A 21,110-nucleotide genomic window follows, 5' to 3' on the forward strand; every position below is an offset into this window, starting at 1 on the left:
GGCTCCATGGCTCTGTGCCCTCGTCCTGGCAATGGTGAGATGCTCCCTGGGACCCCACAACGGTGAGATGCTCCCTGGCAACGGGACCCAACAACAGTGAGATGTTCCCTGGAAACGGTGAGATGCTCCCCAGGACCTGGCGCGTTGTGAGCTGCCTGTTCTGCCCATCGTATCCCTGTTCCCAGAGCCTTTGGAGAGCACCGGGAGCCTGGGAGAGCTCAGCCCAGCATGGGGCTGGTCTCATGGCTGAGGGGCCGGAAGAAGAGCCCAGCACCACAGTCCGGGAACAGGCAACCTCAGCAGGTTCCTCCTGGGCCGAAGGAGGCGAGCAAGGCGCAGGAATTGGCCCGCAGCGCTGGTGGCTTCCTGCTGGGCATGGCACTGGCCAGCGTGTATGGGGCTGTGGTGCTGCTGGCGCAGGGCCACAATATTTGGTACTGCCTGGTCACCACCATCACCCTGGGCGCGGGGCTGGGGCTGGGCATGGCCTTCTCCTTCAAGGTGCGGGTCAGCGTGCTGCTGGCGCTGCCCCACATCTTCACCAGTAAGCAGGCGGTTGGTCCCGCTCCCAGGAGCTGGGGCGGGGGGTGCTGGGGGGGTGCTGGGTCCCAGCTGAGCCCCAGGGCTGTGCTGTCCCTGCAGGGGAGGGGAAGATGCTGATGCTGCTGCTGGCGCTGGGCATGGCCGTGCAGGGTCCCTGCACCAACATCCTGCACAACTTCTCCCAGGCCGCCGAGTCGCTGTCGTGCGGGGCAGAGCTCGCCCTCAACCAGACGGCCGAGCGGCTGCAACGCGCCCAGGAGCCGCTGCTGAGTGAGAGAAAGGGCCGGGGAGATGCGGGAGGGTGGGAGGGTCCCTTCCCGGGGTGGGGACACCAGCAGCACTGGCCCGCCCTGGCCTGCCCTCACCCCTCGGGGTACGATCAGGGGTCCCCTTTCTCCACAGACATGCTGACCAAAATCAAGGACATTTCCCAGAAAGCCAAAGTGGTGGGTGACCACGTCCGCAAGTTCTTCCGCTCCATCATGGACTCCGTCAGCCATGTCGGTGAGCAGAGGTCCCCGAGGGCCTCCAGCAGCCCCCAACCTGCTTTTGGCCCGTCCCTGTCCCCACTGTCATCCCCCAACGGCTGCTCCCCGCCCACAGCCCGGGCCCTGCGCAACGTCTGGCTGTGGCTGGCGAACATGGCCAGGGTGTGCAACAAGGAGCTGGGCACGCCGTACCAGCGCTGCATGCGCCTCTTCAACGACGCCAAGGACAACTGCGAGCGCACCATCCCCTTCCTCTTCTTCCTCTGCTACATCATCGTCGCCTTCCAGCCCCTCTGTGGTCTGGCCAGCGGTGCGTTGGGGCCCTGACCCTCTGCAGCGGGGTGGGGGGTGGCAGGGTGGACCCCTGCCCGCCGCGGGGGCCCTGCCCTGGCACAGACATCCCTTCTCCCACAGTTGCCCTCATGTTCTGCGTCGTCCCGCAGTACGTCCAGTACTTCATCAGGAGGCAAATCACAGCCCGTGAGTATCCCAGTGCTGGGGGGGGGCTCAGGGGTCCCTCTCTGCCCCCTCTCTGCCCCCTCCCGGCTCTCGCCCCAACCCTCAGCACCGTGTGAGCCCTTGTCACCCCCGCAGCCCTCACGGATGCTCTGGATCGTGTCCGCCGGGAGTTCGAGTTCAATATCTCGGCCGTGCACCGCTTCAACGTCGACCTCAGTGCCAGCAAGAGCCTGGGGGAGGTGGCCCTGGACATCATGGAGAGTGTGAGCGAGCACCTGGAGCCCACGCGCCGGGTCCTGGGGCTCTTCACGCACGTCTCCTTCTGCGCCATCCTCTACATTTACTTCCAGTGAGCGGGCTGGGGTCCCCTTCTCCCCCCTCTGTGAGGACGGGCACCCAGCGAGCCGGTGCCCAGCAGCCCCTCTGTGTCCCCAGGGCACTGCGGTACCTTCGCCGGTACCTGAAGGATGACACCTTCGACAACGTTTACATCACGCGGCGCTTCGTGGAGCTGGACCTGCGGCGAGCAGAGCAGGGCAGACCCACCGTGCTGCCCCTGTCAGCCCGGGAGAGCGGCCGCTACATCCCCCCAGGTCAGCCCCACGCCCCAGGGGCAGCCCCCAGGCGAACCCCACAGCGGGGAGCTGGGGTTGGGGGGGTCCCAGCACGGCACAGCCTCACGGTGCTGCCATGCCTGTCCAGCCGCGCTGTGGCTGTCGCGGCAGGAGCGGCGCCGGTACGGGCTGCAGCTGGTGGGGGTCCTGCGCCACGTGCTGCTGGGGTTCAGCATCATCCTGGCCGACTACAGCCTCTTCTGGCTACTTGACCTGGTCCGGCACCAGCTGCGGGGGGAGATCGTCGCCAGGGGTGAGCGCCACCCACCGTGCCGGGGCAGCACCCTTAGGTGCTTTGCTAGCCACAGCTGGGGATTTGGGGCGACGGGTGAATGACTCGGGCGTGTCCAGAGAAGGGCAACGGAGCTGGTGCAGGGTCTGGAGCACAGGTCTGATGGGGAGCGGCTGAGGGACCTGGGGGGTTTTAGTGTGGAGAAGAGGAGGCTGAGGGGAGACCTCCTGGCCCTCTGCAACTCCCTGAAAGGAGGGTGCAGAGAGGGGGGAGGAGTCTCTTGAGCCAAGGACCCAGCACCAGGACAAGAGGGAATGGCCTCAAGCTGCGCCAGGGCAGGGTCAGACTGGCTCTTCGGAAGGATTTCTTTGCAGAAGGGGCTGTTGGGCGTTGGAATGGGCTGCCCAGGGCAGGGGGGGAGTCCCCATCCCTGGAGGGGTTGAAGAGTCGGGTTGAGCCAGCGCTGAGGGATCTGGTGGAGTTGGGAACGGTCAGGGTGAGGTTCATGGTGGGGCTGGAGGAGCTTCAAGGGCTTTTCCAACTGAGATGATTCTGGGATTCTGTGGGTGGCCCGATCCCCGTTCCCCGGGACTGAGCCGCTCTCCCCACAGCGCCGGCGGTGCTGGGCATCAGCGTCAGCGGGACGGGCTACGCCAGCGAGATCTTCCGGGACGTGATCTCTGCCTTTGATGCGCTGCAGCAGGGCAACATCTCGGTGCTCTCCCCGCGCTGCCTCCTCCAGCCCGTGGAGCCCGACTACGGCACCTACATCAACATGGGTAACTGGGGGGGCAGCACCCTCAGCATGCCAGACTGGGGGGGGAGGAGGAGTACAGGAAGGGGGGGTCACCCCGGTGTGACTCGTCCTCTTCCCACCAGGGCTCCTGTACGGCATCTGCCTCTTCATCGCCGTCTTCGGCAGCCACGTGGCACGTCTGCGCCGGGTGGTGTGTGCCGCCTACTACCCGGCCCGTGAGCAGGTAAGAAGCCCCCCCGAGCGCCCCCCCCCAGTCCCCAGACCTACCCACACCCTCCTTTGGCAACCACCTGCCCTCACCCCATCCCCGCCGTTCCAGGAGCGCACGACCTTCCTCCACAGCACCATCCTGGCACGGCGGGCAGGGCTGGTCCGTGCCCTGCGCCAAGCTGCCATGCGGAACACGGCTGACGCCAGCGAAGGCAACCTGCTCCTCTTCCTCACCTCCAGGTAAGCAGCTTTGCTGGGCATTGCCAAAGGGCAATGCCACTCCCCGGGGGGTCCGCGGCAAGGGGAGTGGCAATGCCCTTGCCGCTGACCCCCCCGGGGAGTGGCATTGCCCCATGGAGCATCAGTTCCCTGCCTGCAGGCTGCCTGCTGTTGCCCGGCTGGCTCGGCTCTTGGGCATCCAGCAGAAACGCTGCCTGGCCTGCGGGATGGCAGAGCAGCCGGACTTCATCAAGTGCGTCACGCCCAACTGCAAAGGTAGGACCCCCCCCCACTGCTAGATTGGGGACATAAGACCCCCCTGCACCCCACACCCCCGCCAAAATCTCCCCCCCCTCTCACAGCCCCTTTTTCCCCAGGGCTGTATTGCAGCGAGTGCTACCAAACCCTGAGCAACATCTGCTCCGTCTGCATGGGCCCCCTGAGCTACCCCGACTGCGGGGATGAGGAGATGTGAGTAGGGGGTGCAGGGGGGCCCAGCGGAGCCTTGGGGGGGGGCAGGCTGCAGCCCAATCCCCCTGCCTCGTCCCCGCAGGGACTCCAGCGACGAGGAGACGGTGGGGCTGTGGCTGGGTGCTGTGCGGGTGCTGCGAGGCCAGGAGCGAGGGCGGCTGCTGCGGCAGCGCATCAAGGAGGTGGCGGGGGGCCGGGGGGGCAGCCGGCGGCTGCCCCGTGAGCTGGTAACCCGGCTGCGAGCCCGGCTGAAGGAGGAGGCGAGCGGGGAGAGCGATGGGGACAGCAGCAGGGGGGACAGCGAGGACAGCTCGCTCTCCAGGTGAGGGCTGGTGAGGGCGGTGGCGGTGGCCCTGGCATCCTGTGGCACTGGGGGTGCTGGTCCCCAACACCAGTCTCACCCCCGCCTCCACCCACCCCAGCCTGGACTTCAGCTACCAGGAGCGGCCCGAGAGCAGTGGCAGCGAGCTGGAGGAGGTGATGGTCCTGCAGCCGCCCAGCAGCAAGGGCAGGGCCCGGTGACGGCAGGACGGTGCCACGCGGCGGCGAGGACGCAGGGCCAGTCTCCAGGGACGTGGCTGGAGCCCGAGCAGCGCGGTGGAAGCTGGGAGCTGCCGGGGTGGGTGGGGAGGGGCTAGTGAATAAAGCACCCAGTCCTCGAGGCACCAGTCCCCATGTCCTGAGTTGGCATCTGGCACTTCATGGTGGTCCTGACCTTGTGGTGCCCCCAGCCCCATCCCTGTGGTGTCCCCAGCCCCTCATGCCCCCATCCTCACCCTTGTGGTGTCCCCAGCCATGTCCCTGTGGTGCCCCCAGACTCGGGGTGCCCCCATCTCCATCTTCATGGTGCCTCCAGCCCTGTCCCTGTCCCCACAGTGCCCCCAGCCCCTCATGTCCCCATCCCCATCCCTGTGGTGCCCCCAGACTCATGGTGCCCCCATCTCCATCCCCATGGTGCCCCCAGCCAGGTTCCTGTGGTGCCCCCAGCCCCTCATGCCCCCAGCCCCATCCCCATGGTGCCCCCCTCTCCATCCCCATTGTGTCCCCAGCCATGTCCCTGTGGTGACCCCAAACCTACGGTGCCCCCAGCCCCATCCCCGTGATACCCCCAGCCCTGTCCCTGTCCCCACGGTGTCCCCATCCCCATGGTGCCCCCACCCTGCGGTGCCCCTATCCCCTCATGCCCCCATCTCCATCCCCATGGTGCCTCCAGCCCAGTCCCTGCCCCCTCATGTCCCCAGTCCCTCATGCCCCCAGCCCCTGTCCCTGTCCCTGCAGTGTCCCCATCCCCATGGTGCCCCCATCCCTGTGGTACCCCCAGCTGTGTCCCTGTGGTGCCCCCATCCCCATGGTGCCCCCATCTCCATCCCCATGGTTTCCCCAGCCTCTCATGCCCCCATCTCCATCCCTGTGGTACCCCCAGCCATGTTCCTGTGGTGCCCCCAGCCCCATCCCTGTGGTGCCCCCAGACCAGTCCCTGCCCCCACAGTGCCCCCAGCCCCATGGTGTCCCCAGCCCCTTATGCCCCCATCCTCATTCCCATGGTGCCCCCAGCCCTGTAGTGCCCCCAGCCCTGTAGTACCCCCAGCCATGTCCCTGTGGTGACCCCAAACCCACGGTGCCCCCAGCCCTGTCCCTGTCCCCACGGTGCCCCCAGCCCCATCCCCGTGGTGCCCCCAGCCCCTCATGCCCCCATCCCCATCCCCATGGTGCCCCCCTCTCCATCCCCATTGTGTCCCCAGCCATGTCCCTGTGGTGACCCCAAACCTACAGTGACCCCATCCCCATCCCCGTGATGCCCCCAGCCCCATCCCCGTGATACCCCCAGCCCTGGCCCTGTCCCCACGGTGCCCCCAGCCCCACTCACTCCCCCAGGCCTGAGCAGAGCTGCTCCGGGGAGGGGGCGCAGGGCAGACAGACAGACGGGTGCGGGGGGGTCCCTGCTTCTCCGTTTATTACCAAGCAGCCTTCGTTTAAAAAAAAAACAAACACAAACAGACAGACAGACAGACAGAGGCGACCCGGCGGGGCGGGGGGCGGCCGCCCGCCGATTATTCGTTTGGTTCCTGACACCAGAGAGGTTCAAGTAGCCGAAAATTTCAAGTTCACCATAAGGCACTTTAAAGCCATGACGGGAGCCGAGCCCCTCGTCCCCATCACCCCTCCCGGCACCCCGTGGCAAGGGACAGACGCGCAGGGGCCGGGCAGCGCTGGCGGGCAGCAGCGGAGGGGCCGGGGGGGGGGAATATATTACATCATCTTTTTAAATATAGATAAACTCTTATTTTAGGCAAATAGTGCCGGTCCCCTGCTCCCCCGGGGGGGGCTGCGCCCTGGGGGGGGGCATGTGCAAAGGGCAGAGGGGTGACCGCTGGGGCCCGGCCACCCCGGGGAGGGGGGGTCCCACAGGGCCGGGGTGGGTTGGAGAGGGTGGAGGGCGGGGGGGGGGGGTCGGGTGGGGGCCGGGGCTGCCCCGCACCCGGTTGGGCTCACCCGAATAGTGCAACCAAGAGAAAGCAGCCGGGAGTGCAGGGGCGAGGGGGGCTCGCCGGGGAGGGGCTGCTCGGGACGGGGAGGGGGGGGGGGGAGGACACAAGCTATGTACAATGTGGGGCGGTGGCCCCCCCCCCCCCCGCCCCCCGCCAACCGGTTGGCGGGGGGGGGGGGGGGGGGGCTCAGTCTGTGGGTGCCCCCGCCCAGTCCCAGCCCCGCTGTGTGTGGGGGGGCATCCACGGGGAGGGGGGGTTATGGGGGGGAACACACACCCCAATCCCATTTCCTACCCAGCTCCCGCCGGGGCTCCACCGCCCGGGCACGGTGGGGGGCATTGGGGACACCTCCTCCCCCCCCACCCCCCCCACCCCATTGTGCAAATCGGCCAGGGGGGAATTTCCCCCTTTGCATAACTGGGAACGAACCGTGACGGGAAAAACGGGAACAGAAACCCCGGCGGGCACGGCACGGCTCGGCACGGCCCAGCACGGCGCCCGCCGTCGCAGCGGCCCCTACGCCGTCTCCACCGGCACCGCGTCATCCGGTTGTGGCCCTTCCTCGCCCTCCGGCTCTTCTTCCTCCTCCTCGGGCTGTCCCGGCCCCCAGTAACGGGTGATGGAAAGGCGCAGCCCCTCCAACCGCCCGTTGGAGAGGTCGAGGCCTGGGGGGCCGGCGGGTGGTGGGGGGGGCTCGTCGCGGCGGCGGCGGCGGGTCCGCACTTCCAGGCAGTTCTGGCCCTTGAGGTGCCGCTGGAGGTGGTCGTCCTTGGCGAAGGCCTTGTGGCAGAGGTAGCACTCGTAGGGCCGCGCGCCCGTGTGCAGGTGCATGTGGTTCTTCAGGTCGTAGCTGTGCAGGAAGCGGGCGCTGCAGTGCTGGCAGGAGTAAGGCCGCTCGCCCGTGTGCTTGCGCATGTGGATCTTCAGCTTGTCGTTCCTAAAATTGGGGACACACACACACACACACACGCGCGGGCAGGCGTCACCACGGGGCGGCCGGCACCCGGCAGCGGGGTGGGATCGGCAGCCCCGCGGTTAGGGATGCTTCGCAGGGTGTGGGGGGTCTGGGTGCTCTGGTGGGGTCGTGGGGGGGTGTGTGGGGGCCGCTGCGGCACCGGTGGTGGGGGGAGATGGGTTGTACCGCACCAGGGACGCAGCCGGTGTTGGCAGGGGAGGTGTGGTGGGGGACGCTGCCCGGTACCCTGAGTCTGGCAGCACTCGGGGGGTGCGGAGACCCCACGGACCTGCACGGCACCACGCCAGGGACGTGCCCAGGCACCGGCAGGGCTGGCAGAGGAGCCACAGGGCTGCCATCGGGTACCCATTAGGCAGGGAGGGCCCATCCGGCAGCACTCAGGGGGTGCAGAGACCCCACGGACCTGCACTGTGCCAGGGATGTGCCCAGGCACCAGCAGGGGTGGCAGAGGTGCCACAGGGCTGCCGTCGGGTACCTGTCAAGCAGGGAGGGCCCATCCGGCAGCACTCGGGGGTGCAGAGACCCCACGGACCTGCACAGCACCGCACCAGGGATGTGCCCAGGCGCCGGCGGGGCTGGCTGACGTGCCACGGGGCTGCCATCGGGTACCCGTCAGGCAGGGAGGGCCCGTCCGGCAGCACTCACCGTGTGAAACGGACCCCGCAGACCTGGCAGGCGAAGGGCTTCTCGCCCGTGTGCGTGCGCATGTGGCGGGGCAGCTTGCCGGCCCCGTGGATGACCTTGTGGCAAACGGGGCACTCCTGGGGCATCTGCGAGCGGCGCTTGCGCACCAGCTTGTCGGGCGTATCCAGCCCGGGCGCCAGCGACTCGTGGTGCAGCGAGCTCAGGTACGCCATCAGGTCGGGGTCAATGGCGTCCTCGTCGGAGGCGGCCTCCTCGGGGGACAGGGGGGGCTGGTAGGGGAAGGGGAAGGGGTGCGGGGGCAGCTCCTCCTCCTCGGGCAGCTCGAAGCTCTCGTAGGGCAGGGGCAGCCCCTCGGGTAGGGGGGGTGAGGGCGGCCGGGGAGGCGGCGGGGGGCTGCCGCAGCCCTCGGCCTCGGCAGGCGGCTCCTCGGCGTGGTTGTTGAGCCGGGCGCCACGGGCTTGCAGGAACTTGCGGGTCTTCTTGCTGCGGCGAGCGGCGGGGCGGGGGGGCGGCGGGGCGGGCGCCTCGCCCTCGGGGATGGCGGCGAAAGCTTCCAGGTAGCGGCGGGCGCGTTCGCAGTCGCCGTCGTCGGGGCCGGGGGCTTCCATGCCGCTGCCTTGCAGGATCTCCACGCAGGCGGCGATCACGCAGGGGATCTCCAGCAGCCGGGCGGCTCGCAGCACCTCGCCCATGTTGGCGCTGCTGATGGTGAGCGTGGCCGTGTAGGCGAACTCCAGCAACGCGCCCAAGGCCTCCGGCCCCACAAAGTCCAGCTCACAGACCTCCTGCCCCGGCCCCGGCCCGGCAAAAAGCTTCTTGAAGTAGCGGCTGGAAGCGGCCAGGACGGCGCGGTGGGTGCGGTACTCCAGCCCCTGCGTCTTGATGGTGACGTCGCAGAGCAGCCCGAGCTGCCGCTGCTCGTTCAGGCAGCTCAGCAGCTCGCTGCTGTGCTCGGGGAAGGGGATGCCGATGAGGTCGTCCTCCGGGCTGGCCATCGTCCTCACCTGCGGGAAGGACGGGACGCTCGCCGACTGGCACGGGAACCAGCCGAAAGGAAACGCTGCGGCTGAAGCATCAGCTCTGCCGCGAAACCGGGCTGCGAGGAAACCTCCGTCGCACGGGGCTCGGTGGCGGTGGCACCAGAGACCGGGGTTTCGGTGGGACACCGAACCGGGGCCAGCTGGGGGCCCGGGGGCTGCCCTCAACCTACCCCCTTCCCTCCTCAACGCCGAGGTTGGCGGGCGGCAGGCCCCTCGCCGCAGCCCCCCGCGCTTCCTCCGCTGCCAGCACCCCGCCGCCCGCGCCGCCCCCCGCGCCACCACAGCAAAGGGGGAAATCTCGGCGTGGTGCCTTTGAGCGGTGCCGAGGCGCGGCGCTTCCTGCGCCAGCCCACCCACCCCCCGGCCCCCCGGCCTCCCGGCACGGCCGGGGCGCAGCCGCTGGCTCCCAGCAGCCCCATCCTGGGAACACACGGGCCTCGCCGGCGGCGGGCACGGGTGGGCGGGCGAGTGCCGGGAAGAGGGCCCCGAGGGCCGGGGGCCGCCCCGCAGAGCCCAGCCGGGCTGGGAACGGGGGCCACGCTTCCTGCCACCGCAGATTAGGATCAGCACCCGCGCCGCCGGTTCCTGCCCCCGCTCCCGGTGGGGGCCCGGCCCCCTCCCTCTCCCTTTGCCCCAGCCTGGGGCCGCTCCTCGCCCAGCCAAGCCCTGCCTGAGTGAGCCGGGCCTTTCCCACGCTGCGGCTGGCAGGGCTTGGCCTCAGCCCTAAACCTGGCCCTGGCACCCAGGGTCCTCATGGTGCTGCACCACGGACCCGTGCGTCCCCTGGAGCCGGCATGGGCAGGCGATGGAGCCTGTGGGAAGAGGAAACCCACTGCCCTCCGGCCCCACAGGCAGGGTACAGGCAGCAGCGGCAGCTCTGATGCAGCAGCCCAGCCCATGACCCCGTGCCTGGCCATGGGTAACGCTCGCCCGGTGCTGCTGGGTGACCCCGGGGCTGCTGGGTGACCCCGGGGCGGGAGGTCCCTCCGGTTGCCACCACCCTGGGGAAGGCAGAGGTGGGCACGCAGCACCGCCACATCCAGGCTCTCGGTGCTGCCAGCGCTGTGCCACACCGAGTCTCGCCAAGCCACGGCGGAGGGTGGCACGCGGCACCGGCCATCGCTGAGCCACACCAGGCCCATCCGAACTGAACCCCGGCCACGCCGTGCCGGCCCGTGCCAAGCCACGCTGTGCCGTCGGCGGGCGCGGGGGACGTGCCCCCTCTTGCCCGTGGAGGGGCGGCGCGGCCGGCGGCCCCCGGCACAGGGGCCCATCCCCGCGCCGGCCGCTCCCTGCGCTTGGGCGGCCGCCAGCTGGGGCTGCCTCGGCAGGAGCTGGGAACGGCCCCGGAGCAACCGGCTGCGGAGCCGCCCCAGCCGCTGCCGAGCAGGCCCGACCGGCATGGCAGGCGGCAGCCGCCCCTGAAACTGGGAGCCGGGCAGTGCCGACCGCCCGGGATGCCGGCGCCGGCGCCAAGCGCCCATGGCCAACCCCCCCCTCCCTGCTCCGCCACCCCCCGTCTTGCCAGGAGCCCGTCGCGCCGCCGGCCGGGGTCCCCGCTGCCCACCCAGGCGGGGGCGAGCGGATTAGGGGTGATTAAACCATCATGGCCCTGGGAGCCAACAGGCAGCGACAGCCCCCGGTGGGATTAGGCCGGATTAGCAGCGGGGGCAGGATTAGGGGAGGCGAGCGCCCCGCGCCGCGGCCTGGGCGGCTGGAGGGGGATGATGGGGATGTGGCACCCACCCAGGGCAGCCCGGAGCCCTGCGGACCCCCAGCCTGGGTGGCACCTGTATCCTCCATCGCTGCCTCGCCCAGCCAAACCCCGACGGCAGCAGGACAGACCCTCCCTGTCCCCTGGTGCCCACAGCACCCCCAGCCCCATGAGACACCCAGGCACTGGGTGCTCGCAGGGCTCTTCCTGCTTGCAGGGCTGGGGCTGGCACCCACCGGCACGTGCCCGTGTATCGGGGCTCCCGCATGGGGGGTGCCCAGGCCCAGTGCAGCGGCCGAGGCCCCCCCAGCCGTACCCTGGCGGGTGGTGGGGAGCTCCGAGAGGAACGGGCACGGCCGCCGGCCACACCGTGTCGTGGTACGGGTGGGAGCGGCCTCGGTGCTGCTGATGCCACGGAGGCCTGGCCCAGCCCCACGAGGGAGCCGGGACCCCCGTGAGCGGCCGCGGGCCCGGATGCCTGCGGACGAGCCCGTGGGGCCGGGGCAGGGCGGGGGCGAGGCGGCGGCAGGAGGGGGATTTTCCATCGCACCAAACCGCCTGTTACGGCTTCTTCCCCGACACCCCCACCCCCCCCCGCGCATCCTCCCCGCTGGAGCGAAGTCACATGCTGAGCGGGTGCTGCCGTCGAAGAGATTGCAGCCGTGATAAGGAAATGGGGGGGGGACGAGGTGTGAGGGTGTCAGAGCCACCCCCAGCCCCCCGGCGTTCCCTGGCTGGCACCGGTGACGATGGTGCAGGGGGCCACGGGCCGGGAAGGGGGCCAGCGGCGATGCCCCCACTCCCGCCGCACCAGGGCTTTCTCGGTTACGTCAACGCCTGCGGCCGGGCCCCGTTTCGGCTGCAGCAGCCGCACGGAGCTGGGGAAAGGGGGGGGGGGGGGTCGCTCCCCACGCTGAGCTGGCTCCCACGCCGGGGCGGGCGGCAGCGGGAACAATGCCTGCCCAGGTCACCCTGACATCCCGCCGCCGGCCCGGGCCGCCTGGCGCAACCGTGGCCAGGCCCCATTCACCTGCCAGCCCCCTCCCACCCCGCCCTGGGGGGGGGTCTGGGCGCCCCAGCACAGCTGCACACAGAGGGTGGGGGTCCGGCCCTGCAGCACCCACCCTGCACGGGGACTGGCTGTGTCCCGTGTCGCCGAGCCAGGATGGCACCCTGCACAGTGCCAGCCTGTGCCGGGCCCCGGCTTGGGGACAGAGGGACATTTGGGGGTGCCTGGGGGGTCCCCCCACCTGCTCCCCCCTAGGGAAGGGGGGGCTGGGGTCCCCCGGGGAGCACAGCCCCCGCCCCAGGCTGCTGCCGAGTGTTGCTGCTTTCGATCACAAGAGTCACAAACGCTGTCGAGGGACTTCACAGCCGCACTGGGGAGAATGAGTCACCCAGGAAGGGGAGCGCGGCACCAGCCAGCGACCTGGCCCCCGGCCCCTCGCCCCGCCGGGGGCCCTCGTCCTTCGGGAGCCGGGAAGGGGACCCAGGGGTCCGGGCTGTGCATCCCCCCCACACTCCATCACCCTGCCCAAAGCCTGTGGTGGCCCCAGCACCGGCCGCTGCGGTGGGGGGGGGTGACGTGGCTGTGGGCCACGGGGCCGCTCAGCCCCTCTGCCCACCCCGCGGGGAAGATGGTGGGCTTGGGGGCCACTAGCCCTGAAGTGGGCACGTGCCAGAGGTGTGCCAGGGGTCCCCGTGCTGGAGGGGGGGTGCAGCTGGGGGAAGCGATCCCGCTCTTTGAAAGAAGAAAAACAGCGAGCAGAGACGAAAGGAAATGGTTTGAAGAGGGAAGGTGATAAACAGAGCCCCCCCACCCCACGGCGCCAGGGAGCGAGCCCCACGGCACCCACCCCGACCCCCCGCTGCCACCCAGCTCCTCGTGCCCGCGGTGGTGCCACCCAGAAAGCTCCCAGTGCCCAGCACCTCGAGTGCCTCGCGGGCACGGCCGTGTGCCGCGGACATCGGCGCCGAGGAAGGGGGTCGGAGTGTGGCGGCTCAGCTCTGCCTCCGCGCCCGGTGCAGCTCCTGGGGCCCGGTGCCAGCCCGGCACAGTAGCCAGGCTGGAGGCTGGGCACAGGCAGCCCCGCCACGGCGGAGCAGGCGGCTGCGGGACCGGCGGCGTCCTCAGCGCCAACCCCGGCACCTGCAGCAGGGCCAAGCAGATGCCGGCCCCAGTCGAGCCCCCGCGCCAGCCCCCTGCCCGCCGCCAGCCCCGTGCTGGCATCGCAGCCCCCCTTCTGCTGCCAAAACCTTCCCCGCCGCCTGGGCCAGGCAGAGGCGCGTCCGGCTGCCTGGCACTGCCGCCGCAGGGCGCAGGCCCGGCTCTGCCAGGCCACAGTGACCCGGACCTCACCGCCCGTCCCTTCCCATCCCATCTCACCCCACCGGCAGCGAGGGCGACACCCGGCTCGGGTGACACCAGCATCCCGGCAGCCTCCGGTTGGTGCCGGAGCAGCCGTGCCCGGCCCTCCCCGTGCCCGGCTGTACCACACCAAGTCCCCACCGCCCCGGCACCTTCTCTGCCATGAGGGCTGGTGTCAGCGGGGTGGGCGCGCGGCTCACCTGGTGCGTGTCCCGGGGTGGCTCGGCGCTGCGCCGCGGCCGGGTCGGCGGCCCGCGAGCGGCAGGGAGGGGAAGGCAGGGTGCTGTGTGAACTTGGCCCCGCTCCCCGCTGCACTTGAGCGCAGGATCCCACCTCAAAAGGAGTCGACGCCCACACCCCGGGTCACGCACCTCCCAGCCCCGCTTCCCAGAACACACACGGCATTAACCCTTCGTGGCCGGCACCATGCCGCGGGGCGCCAACCCGGAACCGGGCGGGGGGCATCCCCTGGCCCCCCTCCCGCGGGAGGAAATTCCCAGCGCCGGTAGGACGGGCGCCCCGTGCCGTGGGCATCCCCTCGCCGCTGCCGGCATCGCCTGCCTGCCGCCTGCCCCGGCCCTCCGTACCGAGGCGTCGGACGGGCCCTCGCCCTCCCGCCGCCCCAAGGCAGGGCGCTGGGTGCTCGCCGCTGGCCGCGGCTGGGCCCAGCCGAGCCGGGAGGGCGCCTGCGCTCGGCGGGAGCGGGGCTGCCACCGCAGGGCTGGGCTCGGTGTGGCGTGCCGTGGCCTGCCTGGCCAGCCCCAGAGCCGCCCCCCAACCCTGCAAATACACGTCCCGCTCTGCCCCCAAAGCGGGTCCCCGAGGTCCCATGGGGGATGCGGGACGCTGTGACTTGGGGAGGGGGCTCGGGGATGGCTCTGGATGGACCATGTTGCCTGGTCCCCTCCGCTCCCTGCGTAGGGGCAACCACAGGCCATGGCCCCCCCGCCGCCGTGCCCCTGCAGCCCCCTGGGGCCAGCTGCAGGTTCACGCAATCCCCCCTGTAATTACACCCTCTGCGTCCCCAGCTAAACAGCAATTAGCAGCCCGGGGAGCGCTCCCCACACCCCACCGCCGGCACCCAGCATCCGCCCCGGCCGCCCACACCAGCCTGGCCAGGGCCGTGCCAGGGCGCTGCGGCAGGGCTGGGCCCCCCCCTCGGCTTTGGGGGGGCCCTGGCACGGCCCTGGCCAGGCTCCGGGCAGCCGTGCCGGTGCTGCCAGCAGCATTGAGGCCGGGCAGAAAGGGGAAGAGCCCTGTGCCAGCGCGGCCGCGCAGCCGGGCAGGGAGGGGGCCTCTGGCCTCAGCAACGTTCGCGGAAAGAGCCAGGTTGTGCAAGAGCCCGACCACACGGGCGGGCAGCGGGGACGGCAGGCGGGCAGAGGGGCAGCAGCCGCCCCGGCACCTCGCCCATGAGGGCCAGTGGTCCCTGGCGTGGCATCCCACCTCCCCCATCACCGGGGACCGTGTACTGGGCAGGGGCCGGCCGTGCCGCCGCGGGTCAGCCCAATGCCCGGAGTGCAGGCAGCGGCGGTGCAGGCAGCCTTGCCCACCACGCTGCCACGATGCTCCCGGCTGGCCAGCCACCCCGGCGGGGGGCACGGCCCCAGGCCAGCATCCCTGGGAGGGAGGGAGGGAGGGACACGGCACCTGCCTGCCAACCCTCTGCCTGCCCTTTGCTCCCCATAAAGGAGGGGAACGGCGCCAGCCCCCCCTGGCCCAGGTGTGCCAGGTGCTAAGGGCGGGAGATAAGGTGGGCGAGGCGGGCAGGGAGGGGCACGGCATGGGCACGCAGCCCTGACTCAGGGTTCCCGCTGGTGGCCAGGCCCCACTGGGGTGAGTCACCATGTCCCCCCCACCCTGGGGGTGTCGCAACCACCCACGCGCCGACCGCAAACTGCTGCTCGCCCCGGACAGGGGGCACTGAGGGTGCCCACCCAGACGGGGGGACCAAAGCAGTGGAGGTGCTGGTCTTTGGGCAGGATGGGCTGACCTTCATCCATCCTCCTCCATGCCCCGCCCTTGCCTTGGCCAGTGGCATCCTGACCAGTGTCACCAGTGATGGGACACGGCCCCATCCCGCACGCAGCTGGGACGGGCTCCGGCAGCATCCCAGCTCCCGCGTGACAACGGCCCCTCTCCCGACGGCAGGACAGGCACCCCAGCCACGGGCATCCCCACCTCCTGACACGGGGGACCCCCCGACCTGCCAGGACAGGGGGACCCACGGCCACCTCCTCACCCATGGGTGGCCAGGACAGATGTGGCCAAGGGTGCGTGGCCTCTGTGGGTCACCCCTGGGCTCCCCACTGCAAGTGTCGCCATCCCCGGTGCCGGGGAGTGGCCACGCGAGGCCGGACACGGGCTGTCCCCAGCTGCTCCCTGCCAGCGCAGCCCGAGGAGTGGGGCCACGTGCAGGCAGGAGCAGGCAGAGGGAAGGAAGGTAGGAAGGAAGGAAGGGGTTGCTGAAATGGAGCTCGGGGAGGGGGGGGAACAGGAAGGAAATGGTCAACAGCAAACCCCACGTTTGATCACCTCGGCATGGGGTGAAACCCACCCGCGAGTCCCGCAGCAGCCGGGGGGACAAGGTGGGGGCTCCGAGCCCAGGGGTCAAGAGGGGTCTCCGAGCCCAGCTGGTGCCCAGGCCACCCCCCGCCAGTGCCGAGGGGCACGGCAGAGCCGGGCATCCCGCTACACCCCGGCTTGCACGGCCCAGCCTGGCCAGGACCCTGCTGGGATGGAGCAAGACTCGGTTGCCCGTGGGCACCCTGACAGCCTGGGGCTGGGCACAGGGGTGCTGGTGGCAGCAGGATGAGGCTCTGCCAGCCCTCGGCCTGGGACAGGCAGGCTTGCCCGCGGCTGGTCCCACTTGCCAGCCCCAGGGCAAGCTGGTTTCGGGGCCGCTCGCCCTGCAGCACAGTCACGGGAGCCCCTTGGAGGACAGCCAGACCCCCCAGGTCCTGCCGCGCCACACGGCCCCGGGGAGCCCCCCAGGCTGGTGGCATCTCTTCCCTGACGTGGGGTCCGTGTCCTCACGGCACCCCGGGGGCTGAGCACCACCAGCCAGTGCAGGACAGGCCCCAATGCTCCATCCTGGCACCGGGGCAGCGTTGGTCCCATTGGGGTCACCCGGCAAGGACAGTGTCAGCCCACGGCCCCCCCTCCACACCCCCCGAAATAGCCCGGCTTCCGCCCCCACGGCAGCTGCCTGCTGCCAGCTCCCTGCTGCCCACGGCTGATCCCGGGGGAGGGAAGGGGGGGGGCAAGCGGTTCTAATCCCCCCCGAGCCCACGTAGGGCTGCCACCAGGGCCATGCCCGCCGCAGCCTCCCCGATCCCCACAGGCGCTGTGAGCGAGACCCCGGCCGGCCCCACACCGTGGGGAGGGCGACAGCCCCAGCCCCGCAGCCGAGCCGGGGGCAGCCGGCCGTGGAGCCCGGCAGTGGCACACGGGGCCGTCCCCGAGCTGTCCCCAGCCCCGAGCCCCGCCGGGATGTCCCCACCGCACCGGCTGGCTCGGCACAGCCTGAGCAGGACGGGAATCCCCTTCCCCTCCCCTCCTCGGCCCCGCAGTGGGACAAAAGCGGAGTATCCTCCTGCCTGTCCTCACCGCGGCCCCCAGCCCCGTGGCCCCGAGGATACCCGCGGGAGGTTGAACCGAAGCAAAATTACTGGGGTGCCGCCGTGCCCGCCGCGTGCCTGCTAGCCTGGCCGCGCTCCCCAGCCCGCTGGTGTCCAGGGCAGGCAGCGTCTGGCACCCACCTTGCCCGGGACCCAGCACCCGGCAGCAGGACCCCCGTACTCACCGCCCCCTCCAGCCGCTGCCCATGGGGCCCGGAGACACGGCGGGGACAGCCGGGGCAGAGCGGAGCACGCAGCGCAGCCGAGGCTGCCGGGAGAGGCCAGCGCTCGCCTGACCTACTTCTCCTTCCGCATCACCTGCTTTCATTTTCCCTCGCCATGGCTCGGTCCCCCCGCCCGCCCACGGTCCCGCCGAGTCACACCACCGGCTCCGCAGCCACGGGCTGCCCCGGGCCCCACAGCTCCCGCCGCACCGGTGTGCACGTGAACTGGCCACCCATCCCCGGACACAGAGCGTGGCTGGGCACCGGCTGCGCTGAAGGTCACCGGCCACGGCCGCCTCCCCCACCGCCTGCACGGCCACCCAAGCGTCACCTCCCTGGCACGAAGCGAGTTTGACGGGTCTCAGCCCAGCCCCTCGCCGGGTCCTCCAGACGCCCCGGGGCTCACTGGGGTGTGGACACGCAGCTCCCGGGGCATGTCGGGGACGCCAGCACTGCCGCGGGGAGCCAGGCGGGCGCCAACCCCCCAGACAGGGCGGCCTCTCCCGCCAGCACCCCGCCGGCTCCCGCGGTGGGGTTACCATGGAAAGGCAGTGGCGGCAGCGCAGGGGGAGCGCAGGCTCCCGGGGGCTCCCGCCAGCAGCCCGCGCGCTGCCAGGAGAGATTTCTCCGTGGTTTCATCATGCGCCGCCCGCCCCGAAGGAGAAGTTCCTGCTCCGCGCACGGGGCAGCAGCCACCCCTCGAGGGCCGGGGCGCAGCGGGGGCTGCGCTGGCCCCGCACCCCCCGCTGCGCCCACTGCCCGCCCCCGCCGCGCTCAGGCCCGTCGCGCTCGTGCCACGTGTGCACCGAGGGTGCTCGGCACCAGCTGGCAGAGCTGCGCTGCCACGGCCTCAGCACCGCGGCGCTGCCGGCGAGGGGGGGCCTGGGCCAGCCTGTGCCCGGGCGGGGGGTCTCAGAGAGTCCCCAGGACACAACACCACCATCCCCCCCACCCGCCGGTCACCTCCCCATGCCCAGGGGCTTCACCCACTCTGCACCCCAGTCCCCAGCAAGGGCACCCCCAGCCCCAGCCAGCCCCCAGCCTCACACCCTCCCCTACCCCACAGCTTCCCCTTCTCCACGCACTCAAGTTCCTGAGCCCAGCCCCTCCCTCCACTCCCAGCACCCGGCATCACCACCGCGGCCTCGAGTCACCGGCAGCTGCCGCGTGCCTCTGCCAGCGCTGGGGGGGGACCCCAACCTGCTCCCAGCTTGGCTGCGGCGGGGGAAACCGAGGCACAGCGAGCCTCACCCCACGCCGAACCCGGCACCGCGTCCCCTCACCCGGTGAAAGCAGCCCGGGGTCAAGGGCGGCCGCGGCCCAAGACGGTGGCTCTCCTCCGGCGTGGGCCGCGGCGGGAGGGTAAATACCGCACCCCGCCCCGGGCAAACAGCCGGCTGGGGGCAGCCGGCCAGGGGGGAACAGGTACAGCAGGGCTGGGTGCGCGTGGGGCAGAGTCCACCGGTGCTTGGCGGGTGCTACCGAGCCGCCGGGCCCGGTGGGCGCCCGTGCGGCCCCTCGCTGGTGGCCAGCGACGAGGCACCCACCGCCGCTGCCAGCGTGCCAGGCCCGGCAGGTCACGGGCAACACGGGGACACCCACCCTCCGGCTCCCGCCTCTACCGGCACCGGCGCAGCTGGGGGGGTCCCGAGCTGCCTCCCCGCCGTGACGGTGCCGTCCCGCACAGCCGGGGACGCGGCCGAGCGGCTCCCCGGGGCGGGAAGGGCGGTGGGACGGCAGGAGCACCCCCGTCACCCGTGGTGTGAGCCCACGGGGGACCCCGGGCTGGGTGGCAGCACCACAACCGGACCCCGGCCGGAGGTTTGGCGGCCGCCCCCGGGAGGTGGCGGCGGCGACCTGCCGGTATCTCCGGTTTCCCGCAGCCCCGTGCGGAGGGACCGGGAACAGCCCACGCGTGACCGCCCCCCACCCCACGGGCGACGTGTCCGCCGGCTCCAGCGCGGAGCAGCGGCGGGCGGGCACCTGGACCGTGCGCCGGGAGCGGGCGGTGCTCCGCGCCCCGACCGTGCCCGTCGGTAGCCGGTAACATCCCGGATCCACGCGACTCACCGCAACCGGGCTGCAAAAGCGGTCGCCGCACCGGTACCGCTACCGGTCGGTCGGTACCTCCGCGCAGACCCCGTCGGTGGGTCCGTCCGCTCCCACCCGCCGCCGCTCACCTGCGCGCCCCGCCCGAGCTACGGGCCGGTCCCGGGGCCGCGGCCCCGCCTCCGCCTTCACCTGCCGCCGCCGCGCCCCGCCCGCCCCCCCCCACCCCCCCACCGCCGCCGCCGCCGGGGCTCCAGGAAGCGCCCGCCCCCGCCCCGCTCATTGGGCAGCGCGCCGGCGGTCCGGCCTCCTATTGGCGGGGGGGGCCGCCCATCAGCCCCGCCACACCCCCCCCACGGGAGGGCGGGGGCCATGCGGGGCCCCCCCCCGGGACCGGGGTGCGGTGGGGGGTAGGGAAGAGCTGAGTCAGAGGCGCGGGACGGCGGCGATTAACGGGGCCGCGCAGGGACCGACCCCCCCGGGACTGGGGTCGGCGGGGGGGGGGGGGGGCGGGGGCAGCAGCCCGGTACGGCCCCGCCGGCGCCTCGCCCGGTGCCAGGCGCCGAACGCGCCCCGCCCGCTGCGGCCGCCGAGCCCCGAGGCCAGCCCGCCCCGCTCCGCCCCGCGGGCACGGGGGGGGGGGGGGGGGGGGGGGCGGGGGAACCGGGCACGGAGGGGGTGGAGAACCGAGAACCGGGCACCGAGAACCGGGGGGAGATGGAGAACTGGGCACTGAGAACCGGGAGAGCGGGCACCGAGGGGGGGATGGAGAACCGGGGGGGGGGGGGGGGCGGGTGGAGAGCCGGGCACGGAGAACGGGGAAGCGGGGGGGGGGGGCGGAGAGCCGGGCGCCGGGGTGCCGAGGGGCGCGGTGGGGCAGCCCCCCCCGCCCCCCCGCTGCCGGCGGCGCTGGGGCAGGGCGCGGCGGCGGGGGCCCCCCCCGGAGCGGCCCCTCCGCAGGTGCCTGGGCGGGGACCCCGCGCAACCTGTTTGGCCGCCGCCGGCCCCCGGGAGGCAGCGGCGGCGCGGCCCGGCCCGGCCCGGGGTTCACCTCGCCTCACCCCGGCCCCCCCCACTCCCCGCCCGGCCCCCCCCCGCCGGCTCCTGACTCAGAGCCCGGCCGCTGCCCGGCGGAAAGTGTGAGGAGCCGCCGCCGCCGCCGCCGCCGCCGCGGGCTGCCAAGGCAAACACCGCCCCGCGCAGACGTTATGTCAGCCGGGCGGGGGGGGCCACGCCGGGGGGCACCGCTCCAGCGCCGGGCCCCCCCCAACCTCGCCCGCCGGGTCCCGGTACCGGGCACCTGCCGCTGCGCCTCGCCCGGCCCGCCCGCTCCTTCCGCGGGCCTCGAACTCCGCTTCCCTCCTCCCTGTCTGTCCGTCCGTCCGTCCACCTGCCTCGCCCCCCCCCCTCACGGCCGCACCTCCATCACTCCCCCCCCCCCCTCCGCACACTGTCCGTGCACCTGCATCACCTCCCTCCGTCCGTCCGTCCGTTTGTCCGCTCCCCCCCACCCCCACCCCCCCGGCCACGCCGCGGGCACCGACCCACCGGGCGCGGGGCTCCGGCGGGGGCGGCGGAGGGGAAGGGGGGGTGAGGGGGGGGGGAAATCCGCAGAAAATCCCCTCCGCGCCGCTGCCGCCGCCGGCCCCGCCGCCCACCGGCCCGAAACCGGCCTCCCACGGCCCCGCCGCTCCCCGCGGAGCCCCCGCCCGCCCCCACGGGCCGCCGCTATCCGTAGCCGCTGCGCTTTGCCGGTGCCGGAGCCCTCGGTGCCCGCGGCTGCTCTCCCGGTCCCCGCCCGCCCGTCCGCTTCCCCCGGGGGGGGGGCGGCCCCGACGGCGCGTCCCGCACTCACCTCCTGCCCGCGGGGACGCGGCGGGGCCGGGGCCGGGCGGGGCCGGGCGGGGGCCGCGGAGCCGCCAGGCCCGTCTCAGCCGGGCCGGCGGCGTGGCAGGAAGGACCGGGCGGTCATCGCGGCCCGGCCGCGGCCGC

At 72.4% G+C, this 21,110-nt stretch overlaps 2 protein-coding genes across 8 annotated transcripts; one reads left to right on the top strand and one right to left on the bottom strand.

Annotated features, from left to right (window-relative positions):
• Positions 1–67: 67 nt before the first annotated feature.
• On the top strand, positions 68–5,555 carry DCST2 (DC-STAMP domain containing 2). Its single transcript, XM_074852866.1, has 18 exons — positions 68–96; positions 186–544; positions 643–813; positions 946–1,047; positions 1,147–1,341; positions 1,446–1,511; positions 1,626–1,839; positions 1,926–2,083; positions 2,193–2,357; positions 2,948–3,115; positions 3,216–3,316; positions 3,413–3,543; positions 3,683–3,798; positions 3,900–3,993; positions 4,076–4,315; positions 4,416–4,511; positions 5,272–5,344; positions 5,463–5,555. Exons 1-18 carry the CDS (start codon positions 68–70, stop codon positions 5,553–5,555), a joined length of 2,571 nt encoding a protein of 856 aa, XP_074708967.1.
• Positions 5,556–6,679: 1,124 nt separating this feature from the next.
• On the bottom strand, positions 6,680–21,013 carry ZBTB7B (zinc finger and BTB domain containing 7B). 7 transcript variants are annotated; one of them, XM_074853400.1, is made up of 3 exons: positions 20,974–21,013; positions 8,104–9,107; positions 6,680–7,419 (listed from the first exon to the last, which is right to left on the bottom strand). In XM_074853400.1, exons 2-3 carry the CDS (start codon positions 9,096–9,098, stop codon positions 6,999–7,001), a joined length of 1,416 nt encoding a protein of 471 aa, XP_074709501.1. In that variant the 5' UTR covers positions 9,099–9,107; positions 20,974–21,013; the 3' UTR covers positions 6,680–6,998. The 7 variants fall into 7 exon arrangements, with proteins under 7 accessions (XP_074709501.1, XP_074709498.1, XP_074709499.1 ...); XM_074853397.1 differs by lacking the exon at positions 20,974–21,013 and adding an exon at positions 19,250–19,316; XM_074853398.1 differs by lacking the exon at positions 20,974–21,013 and adding an exon at positions 19,140–19,226.
• Between the last annotated feature and the right edge of the window lie 97 nt (positions 21,014–21,110).

The sequence above is a fragment of the Strix uralensis genome, chromosome 32 (genome assembly GCF_047716275.1).
Source record: "Strix uralensis isolate ZFMK-TIS-50842 chromosome 32, bStrUra1, whole genome shotgun sequence".
NCBI lineage: Eukaryota > Metazoa > Chordata > Aves > Strigiformes > Strigidae > Strix > Strix uralensis.

Bases quoted from the DNA above. Each gene is read 5' to 3' on its own strand.
- DCST2 (XM_074852866.1), top strand. From the start codon at position 68: ATGCTCCCTGGCAACGGGACCCAACAACA. The intron at 1,048-1,146 runs GTGAGCAGAGGT...CCCCGCCCACAG, and splicing joins GGACTCCGTCAGCCATGTCG to CCCGGGCCCTGCGCAACGTC. The intron at 3,317-3,412 runs GTAAGAAGCCCC...CCGCCGTTCCAG, and splicing joins ACTACCCGGCCCGTGAGCAG to GAGCGCACGACCTTCCTCCA.
- ZBTB7B (XM_074853400.1), bottom strand. From the start codon at position 9,098: ATGGCCAGCCCGGAGGACGACCTCATCGGCATCCCCTTCCCCGAGCAC. The intron at 7,420-8,103 runs GTGAGTGCTGCC...CCCCAATTTTAG, and splicing joins TGCGGGGTCCGTTTCACACG to GAACGACAAGCTGAAGATCC.